General features: G+C 41.5%; 1 protein-coding gene across 1 annotated transcript in view; it reads right to left on the reverse strand.

The window, feature by feature from the left end:
• The window catches only part of AGBL1 (AGBL carboxypeptidase 1), a 310343-nt gene that overhangs the window by 278517 nt on the left and 7843 nt on the right, over positions 1-23983 (reverse strand). The window contains exons 2-5 of the mRNA XM_089538005.1: positions 11827-11890; positions 10884-11030; positions 8963-9094; positions 7148-7241 (exon numbers count right to left, since the gene is read on the reverse strand). Coding sequence (XP_089394131.1) covers positions 7148-7241; positions 8963-9094; positions 10884-11030; positions 11827-11890 — 437 coding nt within the window. The remainder of the gene's footprint in view (positions 1-7147; positions 7242-8962; positions 9095-10883; positions 11031-11826; positions 11891-23983) is intronic.

The raw sequence follows: 23983 nt of genomic DNA on the forward strand, positions 1-23983 counted from the left end.
CTATTTTTATTGTGATTTTTTTCCTTTTTTGATAAATTCACAAGAAAACAGTTATTTTTCATTACTGATACATCTGCACTGTAGAAATAATGCAGTTTGACACCACCTCAACTGCCAGGGCTCCATCCTACAGGATCCTGGGATTTGTAGTTTTGTGAGACTCTGGCATTGTTTGGGAGAGAAGACTAAAGACCTTGTAAAACTACAATTCCCAGAACTCCATAGAGTGGAGCTACAGTACTTGAAGTGGTGCCAAACTACATTATTTCTACAGTGTAGATGCACCTTATGATGGCAATTACACTATAATAATAACTACCTAACTACCTACTTGACAGTTGCATTCATAATGGTAATTGATTACTTTTGAAAAGAAGCTTCCCAAGCAAAGTTTAGAAAGGTTACATTTTGGACTACAGTTCCCAGAATCCCCTAGCCTACACAGCCAATGACTACAGGATCCTGAAGCTCTAGTCCAAGTAGCACAGGCTTCAGGCCAAGATATTTGTGCATTAAGCTATCTCACAAGGGTTGTTCTGTGCATTCCTGAGATAAGGGCTGCACAAGTTTTGCATGTAACGACACTCTCAACAGGAATGCATTTTCCACCAGCATCGAATCTGAATTTTTGGAAGGACCCAAAGCAGCCAGATATATCCTGTAATCTCTCCAGCAGACGAGTACATGTCTGATTCCCCTTATATCTCTCTGTCTCTGGAGCAGTAAAGTGCCCCTTGGCTAAACACTATTCTAATCACAGGCAGTGATCCAGCAGGAAGGACAGAGGGAGGGCAAGTGGGATTTGCTTAGTCAGTTAAGTGGGGCAAGGGCCCATCCATCATGTCTTCAGGAGCTGAACTGTCGCAGGAGGCCGTACATCTTGGAAGCCAACAAATTCCCAGGCCTACTGTTTTGCAGAGCACTTCTGCCCCTGCAGACCCCCCTGAACCCAACTCTTTAAAACACACCGCACATAAATCAAAGAGGAATTTCCTCTGGATGTTTCAGATGTCTAGGATGCACATGGGTATCATTCATTGAACTGGTAGTTGGCAAGCTTTGAATACTAAGTACTGTACATCTCAGGCCCTGCTCACTGAAACATACTTACCCAGATATTTAAAAAGGAGCAAGTTGTTCATCCAAGTGAAATGGAGTGGGCTGCATCCAAAAAACATAACTTTAGTCTCAGAAGAACTGATAGCTAATATTATATTTAGCTCAGTCCTGTCTGTTTTAGAAAGGAAGCTCTGCAATAGTCAAAGTCGTTTTAAGGTACTAAAATCATGCCATAGGAATGCAACGTCAAGTTTATGTTCCCTTAGATTTCAATGCTAGGTATGGCATAGGATTAAGGTGGAGACCTGGATCTGAATCCCTGCTCAGCCATGAAACCCACTGGGTTATCTTGGGCAAGTCACAATCTCTCAGCCTCAAGGGAAGGCAATGGCAAACCTTATCTGAACAAATCCTGTCAAGAAAATCCCATGATAGGGATGCTTTAGGTGTGCCATAAATGACTTGAAGGTACACAACAACAGTATAGCCATAGATATACAGGATATAAATAAATACATATATCAGCAACAATAATATCTAGGTCTTTCTGTCACAATGCATGTTACTACTGATCTATATGGTGGAGGGGAGGGTCCTTTCTCAAAAGTCCTCCTCTCCCATAAAACCTTTGGCTTAATCTTAATCTGCCTTCCCCCAGCCTGACACCCTCCCAATGTAATGGACTACAGCTTCCATTATCCACAGTCAGCATAGCCATGATCCTAGCCAATCTTTGGCTGGGATTGATAGGAGATGTTGTCCAATATATCTGCTTATCCTTTCCTTACAACAACTGAAGCAAAACCCATGCATTTTCATCGATTCTTTTGAGTGTCTGACTTCTCCATTGCCTCTCCTCTCATATCTCTCTCCAACTCCCCTCCTGTCAAAATTTAAAATGTAAGCCCCTCGGGGCAGGGACGGTTTTTTTCTTGCTTCACTCACTTTATGTAGGACACTCTATAAAGAATAAATAAACTCTGTAACTATGGATTCTTAACCTCCAAGCTGGAATATTGTGCAATATGTTCGACAAGGAACTGCCTTTCAAAGCCACTGGTTTTCTCACAGTAGTGCACCACTCAATGCTGGGTTTGCTTCTTTACTTGTTTTTAAGAGATTTCATTGGTTCCAGTTCATTTCTCAGCCTAATTCAAAGCTTAGGTTATGAAATGGTCAAAGTCCTAAATTTTAGAGTTCTACAGGAGTGGAATGGCACAAATTCCCTGGCCTCTTCTCAAAGCGTAGGCTGAAAACCTTCAGCCAGGACAGTTAGACCTCCAACCCTATTTCACATACCACCATAGTTCCTTACAGACCTTATAGAAAAACAAGAGGAGAAGAGAAGAAAAAAGGGAAGAGGGGAGGGGAGGGGAGAGGAGAGGAGAAGGAGAAAAGAGGGGAGGAGAGGGGATAGATAGAAAGGAAAGGAAAATAAGTAGGGAAAGAAGAGAGGAGCGGGGAAGGGAGGAGAGGGGAGGGGAGAAGAGTGGAAGATGAAAGGAGGGGAGATGAGGGGGAAAGGAAAGGAAACGAGTAGAGGAGAAAAGGGGAGGGGAAGGGAAGAAAAGGAAAGGAAAGGAGACAAAAGGGAGGGGAAGAGAAGGGAAGTGAATAAAAAAGTGGGGAGAAGAGGGTAGGGGAAGAGGAGAGGAAGAGAAGAAAGGAATGAGGAGGAGAAGAGGAGAGGAGAAAAGAAGAGAGGGGAGGAACAGGGGAGGCAAAGTGAGGCAAGGCAAGAAACCTAAGTTGGTCAACCTATGGCATCTGCTCCACTACTGCTTTATTGTTTTTGTATTGTTTTGTATCTGTTGTCGTCAAGTATTATTTACTTAATTATTTAATTAAATACTAACTCACAGACTGACTTGAGTGGCCCAATCGAATGAATCCAGCCTGGGCTTTATGTTCAACTTCAACTGAGCTATCCAAGGTGCTGAACCAAGGTGCTTGTTGCTTTGAGGAACCACTTGGCCTTGAGATGTAAGGAGGAGGAGGAAGGCTAGTAGGCAGATAAGATTGAAGGCATTGCTATAGTAATAGTAATAAGAAGGTTAATGTGAAAAATGAGTCAGTGTGGTATAGTAGCTTGAGCGTTGGACTAGGACACTGAGAGACCTTGCTCAACTATTGAAACCCACTGGGTGACTTTGGACAAGTCACATTCATGGCCACCCAGAATGACAAACCACACTGAAAAAACAGTTTTGCCAAGAATTCCTGCAATAGGGTTGCCTTAGGGTTGCCATAATTCAGAAATGGCTTCAAGGCACACAACAACAAATTGTGAAAATGTGACATTAGAACCGCAGGCATAATTCTGATCATCGCTGATGCTCATTTTCAGATTGTTACATGCATCCATTTCAATTGCAATTGTCCAAGTAAAAACTGAGAGGGCTCCTGTTCCTTTAGTGGTTGTGCAGAATAAGTTGTTGCTTGTTACCTATTTGAATGATAGGCAATATTTGCTGAAATTCCCTCTTAAAAGTACAGGGCCTCTTTCCAGTTTACAGTCTGGCAACCCTAATTATAATTTTATATCTAATGAACGCAGATAGTAATTGGCTATATTTAAACTATAGGACAGGAATAATCACACTCTCCCACCAAGATTATAAAGATATACAAGTTTATACATACCAGATTATAAAGATATTTTCGTGCCATGCAGACAAAATTGGTAGTTATACATCATTTTTTCAAATCATCTGTGATGTATATCATTTAATTGTAAACCATTTTTAGAAACAAATCATGAAACCAAAAGAACACGTTTCAGAAAGGAAACAGAGGCTTGACCTCAAACAATCTTTTTTATATGTGTTTATGGATTTATAGATCCACTGTATAATTCTACATGTAAGCAAAACGTATAATATAAAACATGGCGAGTAGATAAATGCTCGACAGCTTCTACAAGACCTTATTCAGAGGAAGAATGCAAGGTTTGTGAAGTAGTTATTCAGTTTAAACCCGAATATTATACACAACTGAGAGAGAAGGCTGATTTTTAGATTTCTGGGACAATGAAGGAAAGAAGAAGATGGATGTGGAAATGATGTGCTCATTAATGTAAGGCATTATGTGGGGGAAAATGATCTTATGACCAGAGATAAGTAATGGGAATATCTTCAATTCAAAGAAAGGTTACACATGACTTGAAAGCGGATGTGATTACATTAATATATAGTATTAAAACTTTTTTGTTATGATGAATGCTGTCTTTAGGAAGAAACTTTGAAAAATAAAGGTTAAACATCAAGTTTTATGTGATAGATTTATCCAGTCCTTTCTTAAGTAATTCCTACGTTGTCTCCCTTTCTTTTAAATCCTTCCTCTGAGCAGTAATTTTTGCATGGCTCCATATATCTGTTTGCTACACCTTTTTGTTTTTATTTGAGTGAACTGCAACCTTCCTTCTGTCTCACATACATATGGCATATATATATATATATATATATATATATATATATATATATATATCTGTCCCTGGCTTCCATTCCACCAAAAGCATCTGAGGAAGTAGACTGAAGTCTACAAAAGCTCATGCTGCCAACTTCTTTCTTTCAGTCTCAAAGATGATACAAGATCTCTCTACATCTCAGCAACCCTGTAAGGCTAAATGGGTAACCTGTGGTCCTTCAAATGATGCCGAACTGCAATTTCCAATGTTTTGAATAATAATATAAATAATAATAATAATAATAATAATAATAATAATAATAATAATATAATAATAATAATAATAATAATAATAATAATAATACACAAGAGCAGCTCAGATGAACTGAAAACATCATGGTGATTTTTTTCATCTAACTATACATGGAACGTTCCACATCAATTTAATGTCTTCCCACCTGATGGTTGCATTGTGAACATATAGATTTTCATTGTGTACGCTATTTTTTAATGAATGGTTCAGGTTATGAAATTGATTGTTATTATTAGTGCTTCCATTTTCCATCATTATTTTGTTAATAGAACACAATACAGGTTTCTTGTGATCAATGTTGTTGTTCTTTGAGTGTTGCTACAGCAATTGATTAGAAAGAGATATTTTATAAGTCCTAGTCTAACACTTGCAATGAATACTTGAGTGGATTCTGGTGTTTTCTCTTTTTTGGCTGAACTGCAATTCCCATCAGTCTAATAGCGTAAAGGGATGATGCAAGATGCAGTCCAATGATATCCGAAACGTAAGACCTTGCCCAGTGTTGCTATATTGTGAGACTCAAAAATAGAAGATGCTCAATGGCCACCATTAAATTTCATGGTTGACTGAGGGATTTAAAGTCGGGTTTCCCTGCTGGCACAAGTTCAGTACGGTTGCTATTATACCATACTGTCTCTCAAGCAACATAATGTGATCAGAAGAGCTAAATAGATGCCACTATTACCCCCCAAGAATTAACCAAGCTTTGCTAAAGAGACAGCTGCAGGAAGCTGCACATCTGCTGGGCCCTCTTAGCATTTTTAGCAAATGAACAGTTTGTTAGCCACATTAGCAGATGGGAAGGAGGATGTGATAAAGAAATACACCAAAATGAAAACAAGACAGTGCTGAATGGGTTGCATTATGTTGTTTCTTCACCCATGCAAACTATTGCTGTTGTTTCACAGCTTAGGGCCAACCCTACCATTGGACAAAGTGAAGTAGCCGCCTCAGCCAGGACTTCTGGGGAGGTCATGAAAAGCAACACATTCTTATTGGTTTAATTGGTTATTTGATTTACAGGTGTAGCAAGAAGGCCTTTCGATATTTTTTGCCTCATCCACCAAAATAACAACTGATACACCTTGACTTGGGTGACTGGGGGAGGGACATGATATGCTGCTTGATTTAGGCAGCAAAATTTATTGGGTCATACTTGTCTTTGCTGATTGTTTTTGGTGTTTAGCACATTGACCTGACAGCAGCAATCATATGTGATATAGAGGGATAAGGAGTTTGCTTTGTCACACATATCCTGGTTTTCATCTATGAAATGCTCAAGAGTATGTTCTTGCAAACTATCCCTCCTTTGCTATCTATGCTCAGAGTTCTGCTTATATCTTGTGTGGAGGGCTTGCCTACATTAAGATATACACTAAGCTCACTGAAGTCTCAGTGAGATCTGTCCAGATGACATATGGCCACATCCACCACAAAACCACTGTTTTAAGCCATTGATGCAGTTTAAGAGAACCTGTGGTTTACTCCAGAGTTTCCAGGGAATTCCAATGTGAACCCAGGTGCCATGGATGTGACAACAGCTGGATCTTGAGTGACCCAGCTGTCCATATGTCTACTAACTCACCACATGTGTACGCACACCTGCCATGTGATCAACAAGGATGGGGTTACTTTTATCCTCCTCATTGATCATGTAGAATCCCTATTCTGACCTCAACAAAAGTGAGACTCTCACAGGGAGCTGCTTGCCTGGCAAGGCTGAGGCAGTGATGGTGGAAGCATGGAAGGAGACAGGCCAGTGTTGCGCAGCAGCACATGTGGACATGTAAAATGGTCCACATCTTTTCAACCCAGGGTGGGTCTGGAGCATAGCACTCCAGATTAACAGAGTCGGTGTAGGTGTGCGCAACCTCTCTTCCCAGAATTGCTGCCTGCTACCTTAAAGCAATGGAAGCTAGAGTAGCAGGGTTGACTACAGTATCCAAACGCACGTGTCCTTGTGCATTTATAAAGGCATGCACGCCTTGTAAATCTTGCTCAGAGAACTGACTGGGGACAGGAGGACTGAGCAGACAGCTGCCTAACTAAATTTAGCTTGACACTAGAGACCTGGGGCAGCTCTCAGTCTTGGCAAGGGCCAGAGAGGCATAGAGTGCACCTAAAAATAAACACATAGTTTGTCACCCTTCAAGCTTTATTGGAAGATTAATCTGAAAATCAGCTTCCTATATGATCTGTTTAACCTCCAGTATCTGGAAAATATAGGTGCCTTCTCCCATCCGTGGATGACTATTTGATGGCTTACAGACTAGATTTCTATACATACACACCCTAAACAGTGCTTCCCAAAGTTACTTTTTGTGTTATTCCCAGATGTCTCAAGAAGGTAGTGTCTGATTCCAAGCCTACCTTGTTGTTCTGGTGTGCTTCTTGGTGTAAGGAGTGAGTATTTTGAAAAGCATCTCCATAGCTCCATTAATACCCAAGATGGTTCCTGCTGTAACTGTGTGAAGGGAAGAAAAAGGCAGTTAGGATCAGAAGAAGGAGCAGTTGTATATATTTGGAATTATGACACAAGTAAGTAATTATTTAGTAGCAGCTAGTGTAGTGTAGCAGTTTGAGCCCTGAAATAGGACTCTGGCACACAATGCTTATCCATCTTTCTCACTGCCAAAACCTCACAAAAAAGATACAGTAAACAAGTTGGACACATGGTGGGGAGGTACTTGATTTTCCAGTTGGGATACATAATCTCACCCAGTAGAAGAAGTAGGAGAAGAAAGGTTTGGAATTATTTGTTCTTGCAAGCAAGAATGAAATAAGAAAAGATGTATGTCCCTGCATTATAGACGATGCTGCCTGCCCTGTGACCCACTCCTAAAAGAGGCTCCTGCATTCCAGGATGATGGAAGATGCTGCCTCACTGCCAGCACTGAAGGATAATTCAGCTGCTGATCCAGTCAGCCTCTGTACCTGGAGTGACAGGGACGCATCTTGTCCTTTACCTCAGGCAGCAAAATGTCCTGGGCTGATCTTGTGATCTGCACCACCACCAGACCCTAACATTGGCCCTACCTTTTAGCATTTCAGCACCACTTTGCTGTGTGTGAAGACCAGGCCCCAGACAGCAAGCAGGGCATGAGTAAAGGCACTGAAATGCCAGGCGGTGGGAATAAACACAGCATGCTGTAATCTAAATCAAGATGCATTTCAACTCCCATCTCTATTACATTCACCCTTTTAAATAATGCTTATCTCAGAGAAAAGGACTGGGACCTGGAGGCTTGGCTCCCTGCCCAGGAAGGTCCATAGTGCGAAACCAGGGGACTCTAGAGTTAATGCATAGGAAACCTACAGGGCCAACCGCCAGTAACATTAAATCTTCAGGGGGAAGATTTATAACACCAAGCAATGTCAAGCTGGGCCAAATGCTGATGGCCCAGTTAGAATTCTCCCAAGTACAAGCCGCTTGTGGGTTAGAAGAGGTCACGATGAATGTGAGAGCAGCTGGGGAAGAGTAGACACATCAGGAATGTGCTGGGATGTGATCATCGACACTCATGTAGAAAAGGACCAGGTACAAACTGCTACTCAGAGCCAGGTCTGCCATGCAACAGGATAGTGCAAACAGATTAGATGGTTAGGGAGACTCAAGGTAGATCAAGTCTTGCACGCCTCTAGGGTTGCAAGACTGAATACTGGCTCCTGTACTTTTAATGGTTATACAAGAGGGATTTTCAATGAGTGCTGCTTATCAAGCAACCAGGTAACAAGCAACATCTACTGAAATTCCCTCTTCTACACAACCATTAAAGGTACAGGAGGCATCTCTAGTTGTCACTCTGGCATCCCTACACACCACTCCAACATGCAAATTTATGCTTGGATGGTCCAGCAAGCTACTTCTAAAACTATTGTATGGGAGAGGATCATTTGGGCCATGTTATAGTCAGCAAAAATCATCAAGACCAGTTGCGATCATATTGTTGTGAAGTCCAGGATGAGATTTTAAAGGGCAAAATCTCTTCTTCTTTTTTTTTGGGGGGGGGGGTGGTTCCCCCCAACTTGTTTAATTAATTCTTTTTTCCTCCTTTTGGCCTTCATCAGCTTGCTGTAAATTCCAGAACCAATGCAAATTACATTTCTTGTGTGTGTTTGCGAAGGGCATAAGCATTAGCGATTGTGTCAAACAGATGATGAATGGAAGCCGCCACACACACTCACCACTAGAAGCATAAACTTGCAGTGCCCAAAGACAGTGGGTGAGATTCCTCTGGTGATTTATATTTTTCCTTGCCAAGTTGAGTGTCATATCAAGCGCTCCCAGTCTTTGTGCTTTCAGTCCAAATTTCTTATCTGAGAGAGACAGCAAACGATGAAGGAAAGAACAACAACCGAGGTACCTCTTCCAGTTATTGGCAGAGCAAACTACACTTTCTAGTACTGGAATATCAAAACTTATACAGAGGTCTTCTATGGACACATCTAAGCTGTTTTATGTAGAGTTCTTGGTACCCTTTCATTTATGCATAGAGGTTTTGTATGCTTTGGTTTTCCTGACAGTAATGTGGCATTTTTGGCTAATCATGCTTTGCAGAAAAATGCTTTATGACAGAGTTACTAAATTCACATTGTGAATATATGTTCACATTAGTTTGCTTCACTTATCCAGCTCTTTCAGTTAATATGAACATTGGCATCAGATAGACATTAGATAAGTGCTGCATCATCTTCTCAAGGACACAGGGAGGCCAACAGATGAGCTACGGCTCTGGTTTTATGTTAGCTATTAAGGGAAAAGTTCCACTGAGACTTTATTTGTGGGCCCAGATGAATGAGAACCAACCATTTTTTAATGTGAAGTTGAAGGCATTCATGGCTGGCATCCATAGTTTTTTGTGGGTTTTTGGGGCCCTGTGGCTATGTTCTAGAAGAGTTTCTTCCTGATGTTTCACCAGAATCTGTGGCTGGCATCTTGGGGATACCAGCCACAGATGCTGGCAAAATGTCAGGAAGAAACTCTACTAGGATGTGGCCACAAAGCCCGAAAAACCCAGAAAAAAAACACATTTTTGTTGGGACAGGAATTGCCACAATTTCTTGGCTACTGCTTGGGCCATAGAACGGATGCAGAGCCAGACACTGGTTGACCTACCACTAAATTCCACTGAATGTGATAATGGAATATGCTGCGTAGGAAGGTGATGGAGTCTCCTTTTGTGGAGGTTTTTAAACAGAGGCTGGATGGCCACCTGTCAGGAGTGCTTTGATTATGTCTTCCTGCATGGCAGAATGGAGTTGGATTGGATGGCTCATAAGGTCTCTTGCAGCTCTTTGATTCTATCTGCTTCAGGTTCTACCTGCTTCAGGTTCTACTGTAACACTGCTGCTTTCTTTATCTGTAGCAAATCTCAGAAAATATGGGCTCATGTTCACAAGTAAATATATCAGCTAAGGGACACTGCATTTCTCCAGTCTTGTGGTAATGAGGTTGCATAGTCTGGCTTGATCTCAGTCCTCTGGATGGAAGTAAAGTGGACCTCCTCCTCCTCACACACATACACACACTTGTGTCCTGATTGTGTGCCCTCTCCACAGTGACAATGGGAGGTTGCATTCCCAGATGGTCCCTAAGAGCCATCAGAGGGTGCGAGTCCCTCTGAAGTTAGAATGAGGTGTCCAGTGTCAACAACATGGCCACACAACTCATTGTGACATCAGCAACACCGCTGGGTGAAGAACGGGGATTGTGCTGGAAGGCAGCTGATGCATAGAGAGTTGTAGCATGCTGAAGAGAGTAATGGGAGGAATCTGGGCAAAAATTTGGAGTCACAGTACTCTGGGAGATGCCCAAAGTTTTCTGGCCAGTGAAGACAAACTCAGTGTTGGCAATTCCGTTCACCACACCACATGTGTTCAACCTCTTTTGAGCTATTAAACAATGTTATCCTTAAAAGGAAAAGCCTCTCTTCACAGGCTGAGTGGAAGTATTCCACCCCTCAGAGAATGTATGTACCACATCCAGGGATCTTGCATTTCTGGCAGCAAAAAGATCTACATCTTGGAAGTATGTGAGAGGAAGCACAAAGACAAAGCTGAGAATACAACACAATGATTCACATATAGCCAAAGTTAGGAATGTTACCTTTTTGGCCAACTTTGGCCAACAGGCGAAACAGGGGCAAGAGGATCTCATAGTCTGGCATGGGCACCTGGGCAGCATTCACCATGGCCTGGAGAAGTGCTTCACTGCCGCCTTTGCTGATGGTGTAGTGAAGCCTCCTGTTTGTCCCTAGGTGAAAACCAAGGAAAGAACAGTTAAGGAAGCCTCTCCTGAGTCCTCTTACTACACATCTGTTAAACTTAGCAACCTCTGTATGCCTAGACCCATTGATATATCATTTGCATTATGATTATTTCTGGTTGTTGATGTTTTCTATCTTCTCTCTTTCTGCATTTCTCTAACCCACAACCATTTCTCTCTGTTCCATTTGACCATGCATTTGTTTATGAACATGTGTTATAAGTAAAAGTACATTTGTATATTTCTTTCTCTGCTGGACCCTGTTAGTAGTGAGGAGCTGGTAATTGTTTAGGTTCTGCTTTGCCAGATTTATTATTCTGTTGGAGAGATCTAGTCCACTTTTCAACATTTTTCAAGGGTTTTGAGAAAGCCAGGGCTGATTTATGCATTAACACTTCTGTGTGTTTGTTTTTCAAATAATGACAGCCACATAATTCCTGGTCTAAACAGGTAGGTCTCAGAGATTATTCTATGCAAGAGCATGGAATGAAAATTATACAACCACAACTCTGGAGAGATGTTATTTGGAAATCTACCTAACCTTAGGTTGTGTATCTCCATCTTGTACATGCAATAGTTCGACTGTTGGACTAGTACTTTGGGAGACCAGAGTTTGAATCCCCGCTCAACCATGGAAACCCATTGTTTCCATGTGTGACTTTGGGCAAGTCACATATAGCCAAAGAGGATGGCAATGACACTATGTGAGGGTTGCCATAAGTCAGAGCCACCTTGAAGGCAGATAACATCAACCTGCACATGAAGTTTCCAACTTGCCACTTACCAACAGAAAGAAGGTCTGTGAGAACCCGTAAGATATTCAGAATCACATCCTTGTCAGAAGAACTCTGCAATAGAAATGCAATTGGTCATAAATGTTTCATGAGACTTTCAAAAGCTATGGAAAGTGATTCTTCTCATTAAGCCATTTTATCTATTGCTGGAGTAAAATGGAATTGAAGGGAGCTCCATGGAGAACCATGCCTATGCCCCCTCCAGCATGCCCACTACCATTAAAAGATGTCATCGACTTTTGCCATCTCAAAAGTATGTAAATGCTAGAGATAATCTCAGTTTTGCCACCTCCCACATTAACGTTTTTAAAACGTCAAGTTATTTCATCCCAAATATGAAAATATTTGCAAACTTGGGTAAATTTATCAAACCAGAGCTAAAATGAAATTCTGCTCCATTTGTCCTAGTCAAATTCAAAAGACACAACTGTTCCCAGTAGAAAGAGAACATGTATCTGCTTATAACATAGGTGTTAAGTGTGAAAGTTTCTCACAAAAGGAAGTAGATTTCAGTACCATAAAAATGGTAACAAGGTTCAAATCTATACTTCGGAGGGTTAAACATTCGGATCCATGGGCCTGGATGATGAAGAGGATTTTCTTTAACTCTTTAAGGTTCATGAATGGAGTTGGATACTAGACTGAACCTTAGCAGTTTATTTAGCATCACATGTTGTGGACTCTGTCTTTAAAACCCATCCCAAATAAGAAATTAAACCATGTCAATACAAAAAACAAATGCAATGTAACCTGACAGGTGCAAGTTTGGGAAAGTGCATGGTTCCAGCCTGAGGTCCTCAGAAAGTCAGTGCTGGATAGATGAAGCTTACAGGGAAAGTGGGGAGGAAGAAGAAATACATAACGAAATGTCATTTATGAAAGCAAAACATAACCTCGGTCACTGTCGGTGCTGCCAAATCCCAGAGTACATGGTTTCAAGGCGCCAAGCAGTACTTGAAGTTGTTCCTACCTTCACCTCCTTCTACATAATTCCTTTTGTTGAAGTTGCTTTTATGGCTCTGTTTTGTGTTTGTGCTTGTGCTGTATTCAAATGTATCTAGCAGATCAGACTGTCCCCAGACGTCAAGGTAGCTCTGTCTGCATTTGATTTAAGGTCACCGGGGGGGGGGGGGGGGGACAGCAAAGCAAATATTATACCAGGCTGTGCATTCAACACCTAGGACAGTCTACTACAAAATAAAGTCTCATCTTTCATATGTATTAGCTGAAAGGTCTGCACATGAAAGCGTGTTTTCTGGCATAATATGTTGCTGATTCCTTACAACGAGGCCAGATTCTGTATTTATAGCTTTGCCCCTTTCCCCAAATAAAGTTGGACTGACATCTTTCTTCAATGGACAAAGAAAGAAGTTCTGTCAGGTCTTACACTTATCCTCACCTCTGTTACCAAAGTGAAGACCTCCTGGTGTCTCCCCTTGCATCAGTGGACTTTATCTGCATGTAGATTCACCATTCAACAATTGAGTCAATGGGTCTTTTCTCATTGGGACTAACTAGCAGGACTCAGGACAATAATTCCTATAATTTTGGAAAGCCAGTGCAATGTAGTCATCTGAATGCTAGACTAGGATTCTGAAAAACCAGAGTTTGACACCCCTCTTTACTTTGGAAACCTACTGGGTGACCATAGACAAAGTCACACTTTCTCATACATAGATGAAGTCAAAAGCAAACCTCCTCTGAAGAAATCTTGCAAAGAAAATCCCATGTTAGGTTCACCTTAGGGTTGTCACAAGTCAAAAATGACTTGAAGGCGCACAGCAGCAAAAACAATACCACAAAATGATACATGAAACCGTTTGTGGTATCATATGCATTTTTGATATAATTCTCCTGTAGCTCAGTGCAAAAGAAAACATGTTTATGTAACTCCATAAACTACATTTCTAGCCATTATCTCAAAGTTAATTAATGTTTATAAGTCTTGCCTCAGCTTATCATGTATTTTGCAACTGGCTCTTTTTCAAAGTAGCAATTAAGTAATATGTTATAATTTCTGATAACATGTTTTTCCTTATCTCCAATTCAATATAAATTTACAAAAGGAGAACATGTTCTCAAAGTAAAGCCAGATGCGATCAGCGCTCTGTGATATTCACACAGTTGTAAACATTCAAACCATAGGGGTTCGGTAGCTCTCACTATGTTCCCTTACACATCCCAAACTGTCTATAATTAAGTAAGTTGCCATTGACATAGGCGGGGAAATGCAATTGCTCCCCATCCCTCTGCAATAAGAACACAAAAGAGGATGAAGAACTGCATAAAAACTGTATACACTAATGTATACATATAGACATACATTTCAAATTGGCATCCTTTAAACAGTAACCAATCCATCTCACCATAATGGGCTGCATCCATACTGCAGAAATAATCCAGTTTGGCACCTCTTAACTGCCATGTACTTGTTGATATGTGCCTTCAAGTCATTCCCAACTTATGGTGACCCCAGGCCAAATCTATCATGAGGTATTCTTCACAAGATTTGTCCAGATAGAGGGTTACCTTTTTTTTTTTACCTCTGGGACTGAGAGACTATAATATATCTAAGGTCACCAAATGGGTTTCCACAGCCAAATGGTGATTTGAACCCTGATCTCCAGAGTTGTAGTCCAATGCTCAAACTACTACACCATGAATTACCATACACAAATGGAGTGTGACCAATCTCCCCTCCTCTGCACACAAGAAACATGGCGAACGTATTTAGGCCTCATGCAAAAGTAGGCCAGACAAATGCAATGGAGCCTATTTAAAGGTAGTGAAAGGCAGCTTAGATATCTCAGTACTGACATATTAAACAACATATTTAATCCTCCAGAAAAGTGAACACAGCTGACGAGAATCATGTATCTCTCAAACCCTACATTGTGCATCTAAGGAGTCTCTTCCAGGATAAGATTCATGATTGAAAAGTTCATATTTTCTTACTTTTCAGATACAAAGACTCTTTTTGCACACTACCGAACTTCAGCATAGGACACTACACAGAACCCTCCATTCCATGTATGCAAAGGGATTTATATGTGTACAAGATAGTAAGTAGAGTGTGCTTGTACAAACATTTTTACAGTTTAGAGGATTGTTGCACATGACAGTTTAAAGATGGGATCACTATGATTCTTCATTGTGGACTTAGCTTTCACAGTCCACCATAAATAGCAGAACAGAACAGACTGTTCTGTCTTACTCCTGTAAGAGTACTTACTCTTCCTATTGTTAAAATGATATTGCAATGCTGAGGTTTAAAAGAGATATGCACAAGAAATGGAAGAAGAGGAAAATCACTAAAGAGGAATGCAAATAGCCAGTGCTTATAGGGAGAAAATTAACAAAAGTGAAAGCTCAGAACAAGTTGGGGCTTATGAGAGAGGTTACAAATAAAACAAATGGGCTTTTCCACGATGTTAGGCAGAGGTAGAATATGGAAATGGTAGGACCACTGTGTGGACGAGATGATGAACTGCCCACAAGGGATGGAGATATGGTAGAGCTGCTCAACACCTTCTGGGGCTGTAGCCCAGCTTACATGAAGGAATAGTAAAAGAATACCTAGCTATGCTAAAGAATTCAAGTCTCCAGGGCCAGATGAACTGCATCCAAGAATTCTAAAGGAACTTGCAGATGTAATCTCAAAACCACAGTCAATCATCTTTGAGAATTCTTGGAGAACAGGAGATGTCCCAGAAGAATGGAAAAAGGTGGATGTTGGTTGTCCCTGTCTTGAGAAAGGGGAGGAAAAGAAGACCTGGGCCAGCTTAATGGCAAAACCAGGGAAATGTCTTGAGCAGAGCATTAAACAGAATGTGCACACTTAGAATGGAATAGTGTGATTACTAAGAGTTGATGTGGTTTTCTCTAAATCAAGTAATGCCAAACAAATTTCATATCTCTTTTGTTCTGTCTTACTCTTTTATCAGCATTGCAGACTTATTAAATCAGGAGAGTGCTGTAGGTGTAATATATTTTCATTAAGGCCCTTGTCAAGATCTCCCATAATATTCTTGCAGACAAGCAGGAGAAATGTGGTTTTGTAGGGTGGATTTGTAACTGGCTGATGGACTGAATCCAAAGAGTGGTCATGAATGCGTTTTTGGTTTTCTATCATCTTGGATAGAAATGGCTAGTGAGGTGTCTCAGGGTTCTGTCCTAGGCCTGGTGTTGTTCAACATCTTTATAAATGACTTGGATAACTGGATAGAAGGCATGCTTAACAAATTTGCACATGACGCCAAATTAGGAGGGACAGCTGGGGAAAGGAGAGCATCAGTTTTCAAAATGACCTTGATGGATTGGCCAAAACTAACAACATGGATTTCAGCAGGGATAAATGTGAAGTACTACATCTAGGGAGGAAAAAAATGAAATACACAAACAAAGGGTGAGTAATGTCTGGTATGAAATCAGTACTTTCCTTTTTTGGAGATCTTTAAACAGAGATCGGATGGCCCACTCTCAGGAGCGCTTTAGTTGTGCATTACTATATGGCAGGAGTTAGACTGGATGGCCCTTGTGATTCCTATCATATCTAAGGTTATATCGATTTTTCAGTTCAAACCAGGATTTAAAAAGAGGTAAAATCAATTTAAAAGAATCCACACAAAAATTAAAATATAGAATTTACTATCATCAGATTGCACTATGACAACAAAGCTCCATTGATGTAGTTATGTCTACCTGTCCTAGCTCACCAAAGACCCACACAGACTGCCTGGGAGAGAACCTCTGACTGATAGTGCAGGCAGAGGCAACTAATCACAAGCAGATAGAAAGCATCCTTGCCTGTGAACGTCCATTAAGAGAAAGGCATTGGCCAAGCAGTTCGAGTCAAGGGAAGCAACAGGAATCAAGGCCAACATGGTCAGAAGGTCAAAGAAGCCATGAAATCTGAAGTAGGAATGCAGGTAACAGACATTCTAGCCCGGAAACAAGTTGCTTCCAGCAACTCCTTAAGCAAACTCAGCTGTTAAATCGCCTGACACCAGCTGGTTCTAATCAGAGCTTGCTTGCTGCTTAGCTTGCAGTGGTTGGGCATCTTAGCTCTACCTTTGGTTGGACCCTTTTGATCCTCCTCCTTAATTGAGGACTTAAGACCCCAGCTGTGTCTTCTGTTTCATCAGCAGGTGAGTCTTGCCTTTGTCCTGATGGCTGAGGCTGCAATTCCACAGGAGGAGCTGACTGAAGCTGTTCAGCAAGCAGGGTTGGCTACTCTGCAACAGGGATAGCTGCAGGCTGTTCCCTGCCTGAGTCCTTTCCTCAGCCTCTTTATCAGACTCTTCCTCCGGGTCCCAATCCTGCAGCTCTTGGCCCATGACACTACCAACCTGAACCTACAAAATCCCCCAAGAAAAGCCTGAGTGAATAGATAATTTGTTAACAGGTAACTAAACACATGATAATTTACAGATTGGATCCACCTTTCCAATACCCAAATGGGAGAGCATTTGAAAAGCTGGGTTTCCCCATAAAGGAGGTTCCCTTCTGGGTTGACACCAGATGGCAAGCATTTTTCTTTATCACAATGCATTTTCACTTCTACTCTTTCCTAATCTTACTACCTCTGTGTGTGTATTTTGAGTTGCAAGCCCATCTACAACATTTTGAAAAGTCCAGACTTCAGCACACAAATGCCTTCCAAGGCTGCATCTGCACTGCAGGAATAATGCAGATTGAAACTGCTTTAACTGCCATGACTCAATCCTTTAGAATCCTGGGATTTTGTAGTTTGTTGCGGCACCAGAGCTCTCTGACAGAGAAGGTTTGATATCTCACAAAACTACAAGTCCCAGAATTGCATCGCATTGAGGAGCCATGGCAGTTAAAGCAGTGCCAAACTGCATTGTTTCTGCATGCAGATGCAGCCGAAGTCACTCTTAGGTTCTACAGCTCTGGTTAATTCATACCAAAGTGGTTCTCCTCCATGGAGTTCCACTGCATCTGTACTTGCAGATGATAAAGTGTGGATTGCTCAAGTCCAGACATGGGATGATGGATCCAACCACAGTTCGTAGAAAGGTAATTGCTCTTGAATGGAATCTCATTGCTTTAATCTTTTCTTCTGGGACAGATAATTCAAAAAATTAGGCTCTGCAGCTTCAAATGTTCCCAGGTTCCTTTGAGTAAACTTAATTGCTTTTCTCCATTTTCCTCGCACTGGGATGTGTGGGTTTCCTTTTTAAAAAATCAACATTTGAACAAATCTGCACCTTTGTGAAAGTTTCTCCTGACACCCCCTGAATTTCTTTTGTGCCACTTCCCTCCTCCTCTTTCCTAATGCATTTCTAATCATGCAATTACTGTATTATGTGGGGCTTGCCATGAAACACATTATTGTCTAACCTTAAAAGGACTCTCATCAAATTGGAATATTGAAAGAATCAAAGAAATCTGAAAGAAATCAAAACATCTGATACTTTGCAAGTGGCTTTTTCCCCCAGCTCTCTCACCATTAATGTTTTTCACGTTCCTTCAGGAATGAGAAACCTAATTTTCTCTCAGGGGTAACCTTTTCTTTCATAATAGGTTGCTTATAAGATACTTCACTGTCAAATTTGTTCTCATCATTCATTTCTTTTCTTCTCTCTCTATCTCTCTCTTTTTACTTAATGCATTTTTTTTCCATCTTTTCCTGAACTCTCTTTTCTTGAGGGCTGTTATTCTGGTATCAGTCTAACTCTTTCATACTCTGTTAACCAGGATTTTAAAATGTGATTTGAGTTCTTTTTTTTCCTAACTACATTCTATTTGTGGAGGTCAACCAAAAGTAAACTCTTCATTTGCATGGCTTTGATGCAGTCCTTTTATAAAACGATGGCTCTCTCTAGAAGTTCATAGTTTAACCTTGAATGGATCACGAGTTCCATAGAAGAATCAAAGCTGGTCACTGTGGTCTTTGAGACATCTAAAGCTATTACAAAACAGCTCAAAATGCCGTTCCTATGAGCACTTGTGGAACCAAGACTCCGTTACATTTTGAAAAACAAGGCATAGAAATCATTTGTTCTCAATAGGAATGTCATAAACACACAAGGGAAGGAGTCAGCCCAGCCTCTTACAAAAGGGAATTCCAGAAGGTGGGAGAAGCTACTAAGGAGGCTCTGTATTGTTTCCTCACCAAAGAAGCCAGTGATGGTGGCAAGATCAAGAGAAAGCCACCTCCTTCCCCCAGATCTTAAGACTCTGGCAGGTTTATATAGGGAGAGAGTCTTTCAGTCAGATTTGAGATGTCATTGACAATGGCACATTGGTCACAGGTTTGCACTGGAAAGTATGTGGCCTCATGGTGAAACAGTCAAAACTGTGCCTCCGCCTCCAGCTTGCATCTAAAGTACTACATGATAAGCCAGGTGGGGCTTCTCAACACCATCAAGGACTTGGGTTTTGGAAATATAATCTTCTGATAAGGTCAGAAATGTTCCTTCTGGAACATAAAAGTAATAATTTAAAATGCTTCTCATTGGCCTGATACAGACAGGCCAAAATAAAGCTGCTTCGAGTCACTTTGGAGGTATGCTGTTTAAATGATGCATGCGTCCTAAGAGTTTGGAAGCCGCCCCAAAGCCACGATCCACTCCTAAGGACTGGAGTGCAGCTTTGGTGCAGCTTCCAGACTCTTAGAATGCATGCATCATTGAAACACCATACCTCCATAGTGACCTGAAGCAGCATTATTTTGGCCTGTCTGTATAGGGCCATTCTTTCTCATTAAACTCTTTCTCCTACTTAGGCTTCAAAGGACAGAGTCTTAGCCTGCAAAGTGATGCTCCAAACCCAATCTAATAAAATTGAGGAATCAATCCAGCTCTGGCTGTCCCCTCTGAAGCATCAGGCAAAGATACCCAGCGGTGGATGTGAAGTGTAAACTTATTCAGGAAACAGATTAGGAGAGAAGAGTGAGCAGAGATCATCCTTGACAAGATTTGGGCTGGGTTGCCTGCATCGCTTATTAACTCACTTGAACTTTGCCTCTCCCTCTTAGCTCCCTTGCCTTTTACTCATGTGGAATGCAGATGGATATATAATAACTCATTTCTTTCTTTCCCCTTCTCTCAAGGCCAGTCTACCTAATCATCAAATATGTGATCGGTACAGTGTTTCCTAGTTGGCATTATGACAAGCTGCTGAGTGTGTATTGCAATGCTCCTGATGCTGGTTCCATGCTTTGAGACTGTAGGGTTGCCAAAGTGAAAACCAGCAGTCCCTTTAATGCTTATGTAGAAGAGAAATTTTCAGCACATGTTGCTTGTCAGACAACAAGCAACACCTGATGAAATTCCTTCTTCTAAACAATCATTAAAGGTGCAAAAGCCTTCTCCAGTTTTCATTGTGGCAACTCTCTGGGGAAATGGGGACATAGCCAAGATGCTCTCAAAGAGGCCTCCTCCATCAATGGACCCAGCTCCTCTCCTCACCATTGCTACTGTCCAAACAACACTCATGAGACATAGTTTTTTGTGGAGTTTTCGGGCTATGTGGCCATGTTCTAGAAGAGTTTATTCCTGATGTTTTTTCTGAACTCATTGAGGTTGCACAGACTGTCTGAGGGACATTTCGGGGACCTCCCAACTCCATACAGGGAACTCATGTCAATTTTTGCAGAATCAGCATTGACATTCCAGTCCCTTCTAGTGATGACTTTTGAGTTGAGGGAGGTTCGTCCATTAATGATGAAAGTGTGCCCTCTTGGGGGGGGGGGGCTGTCTTCAGAGGAGGTTTGCCATTGCCATGCTCTGAGGCTGAGAGAGTGTAACTTGCTCAAGGTCACCAAACGGATTTACATGGCCGAGCCATGAAACCTGTCAATTTGGTGCCCCAAATAGCTTATTTTAAAAGCTGCAGGGTATAGGGACACCATAGACTGCATGCTGACAGTTTTCACCGCTCTTGTAGGGGAAACAATGAGGAGAGCTCCTGGAATTCCCAGCCCCACCCTCTCACACATGGACACACATATTTTCACTTAGAGGAAGCAATGCAATATATGCTTGCTCTTTTGAAAACCTCTTCTAAGACCCAGGGCATTTGCCAGACTCCACACCCATGGGCTGCATTCTTTATCTTCAACTAAGAGGCAAAACAATCCTCCACTTGTCCCATCGGAAGAGCTTGCCTCATGGACAGGCTATGCGCACCTGTCCACACTAATGATCTGGTGGGCTGCGAAATGGGCTAAATGAATGAAAGTCCATCCTGTGTGCCAGAGAGGGACAAACTGGCAGATGGGGGAGCATGGAAATATGTGGGCAGCAGATCAGTGATGAGACACAGTTGTTCTCAAAGGGTCTTCCACAGATTCTCTGAGACTATTGGTTTTCAGTGCTTTCAGAATGTTCCAAATATTTGATTTCACTGTTTGTCTATAATTGGGAGTCACTGTGCATGCAACAGCATTTACTCTTTTCCCAAGTGTATATAGTTGTTATGCAGTGCTATTTAGCAATGCTGAGCTGGGGGTTTTCATGATTCTTTTAAAATACATTTCTGGCAGTGCCAAAAAGTGTTCACCTTTTCTCCTCAGTTTGTGTTTGTGTGTGTGTGTGCAGGATACTTTTTGTAAAACTCTTTGTCTCTTTATTTTTTCACCCTCCTTTGCTCTTGTTCTTAACTGATTTTACTTGCGCTCTGTAATCACACACTAAATATGATGGATTAAATGCACTGTGACGTCATACCATTCATTGTGTGATCTTTGATGCATAGGGGATCATTACTGTCCAAGGATCAACTGAAAATCTACTGGCCCATTCTGCTGCCTGAAGTGGTCCCCAAATGATGCCCACAAGGCCCAACACTTTAAAAAATACTAGTTCCACCATTAGGCACCACTTTTCATTGAGCATCCTCATGATACTGTTTGAGGAAGGCTGTTTTGCTGCATTGTAGGGACAACCATGTTCAATTGCCTTAATTTTACCTGCATGGCATAGTGGTTTGAGTATTGGACTATGATTCTAGAGAAAGGGGTTCAATTCCTAGCTCTGTCGTAAAACCCACTGGGTGACATTAGGCAAGTTACACTCTCTCAGCCTCAGAGGAAGGCAATAGCAAAGCTCCTCTGAACAAATCTGACCAAGAAAACCCCATGATAGGGTCACCATCAGGGAACCATAAGTCAGAAACAACTTCAAGGCACACAACAACCACAGTCATCCCATGGCAAGATCTGAATGCCTATATAGGAATGTGCTACGTTGGTTTCCATTATGTCATTCCTGGTTGTCTTGGCTTATTCAAAGAGTCTAATTCAGGAAGGACAATATGGAAGGGAAAGAAACAACTGGGTGGGGATGGGGATAGCATCCAAACAATCCTGGTAAAATGGATGTTTAACCCTTAAAGTTGAAAACCAAGAGTATTTAATCCAAGCACAGTGTTTGGAATGGAAGTTGCCATCATGTAGGCTGAGTATCCTGCTAAAAAAAAGGAGGCTGTTTTGTGCCAGTTTTAACAGGAAGGATGGCTGGGCTTGGGAGGAAATGGTGAGAAAGGCATATGCTGTTGCCTTGGCATTTGAGCTTCCATCTGTCCGAACCACCGATGGACAGCAGGACATCAGCCAGCAAGGGGAGCTTTGTGCATTTGACCTTCTCCTGTGATTAAAATGCTGAATGGCTGAAGTCATAGGAGGCCAAGCAAACTGAGCTGCCTTTCTTTGTGTTCTATTCTTCCATTAGGGAGACAAATTGCCTTGGTAGAAACAAATGGGACAATTATGTGCGTTCGGGGAGGTTTTGAGCCAGCTTGTGCAAAGGGACAGCTTTCCCTGGGCTGTAGCTTTTTGGACTCGATTTGAGACTAGAGCAGAAGAGAATATTGAGAGGTGATATGATAGCTATTTTTAAATATCTGAAGAGATGTCATGTAGCAGATGGAAGGAGCTTGTTTTCTGCTGCTTCAGAGACAAGAACATGAAACAATGAATTCAAATGACAAGAAAAGAGATTCTGCCTAGACATTAGGAAGAACTTCTTGACATTAAGAGCTGTTTGACAGTGCCTTGGAGAGTGGTGGCCTTCCCTTCCTTGGAGGTATTTAAACAGAGGTCGGAGGACCATCTATCAGGAGTAATGTATTTTATTTTATTTTATTTTATTTTATTTTTATCCCACCTTTCTTCCAAAGTGGGACATAAGGCAGCTAATAACATTAGTTGTGTATTCTTGCATGGTAGAGGCAATTCCTTCCAGCTGTAAGATTCTATGATTCTAAGATGTGGCTCTTAGATGTGCCCAGACCTCTGCCGACAGAAGAAAACCCATAACCCTCTTGACATTTGGAAAATTAGCACATGGTTGATATTATGTTTTGCAGAGAGAGAAAGAGAGAGAGAATGTATCTGTGTAGTGAAACAGAACATCAAGGGTTGGCAATGCTGGGCACCCTAGGACAGGATCTACTGCCACATGTCAGCACACTGCATGTTGTACCTGCCTGCCACACAGAAAAGGAACCTGTCAGAAAAATAGAGGTGGCTACCTTCATTTAACACTAACATGACTGAATGCACAAGGATTCAAAGCAAGACTTTGAAGAGCTATGCAGTCTAAAGCCCTGTGCCTGAGCAAGTGAATCTGTCAGTTTTGATTTCTCCTGCATTTTATATATTCAGAAATGCAGTGGGTGGAAGAGATGGAAAAGAAATTTGCATAAACCATGCATTGCTATCCAATATATAGTTTATTAGACTGAAAATCCCATTCGTGAAAAGCTGCAGGAGAAGCCCAGGTTGCATACAGGCTGCCTACTGTTTGGCCATGGAGCAAATACTTTCAAACCATGGATGTTTGAATCTGTGGATGCAAAATCCCTGAGTGTGGATGACTTACTGTACTCTGCAGAGGGAAGCACAGCACACCTCCTTTGCAAATCCTTTACCATGAAAACCCTATGATGAGACATTCCAAATGAAAGCAACAAAATAGTGCCAGATGATGAGACTCCCAGGTCAGATGCCACTCAATGAAATGCTTGCAGTGAACAAATTCTTGGCTTCGCAAAATTCTGTCATTTGGTCTCCTGCTTCATTTTTTGACCCTAGGCCAGATTCCCCTACACTCTTTGATTCTACTCTGTTTCTTCTTTTGCATTTTGCATTCTAATCACTTATGATTAACAAGAAATCTT

This window comes from Sceloporus occidentalis, unplaced genomic scaffold (assembly GCF_023333645.1).
Source record: "Sceloporus occidentalis isolate IW3139 unplaced genomic scaffold, rSceOcc1.0.p SCAF_9, whole genome shotgun sequence".
NCBI classification, from domain to species: Eukaryota; Metazoa; Chordata; class Lepidosauria; order Squamata; family Phrynosomatidae; genus Sceloporus; species Sceloporus occidentalis.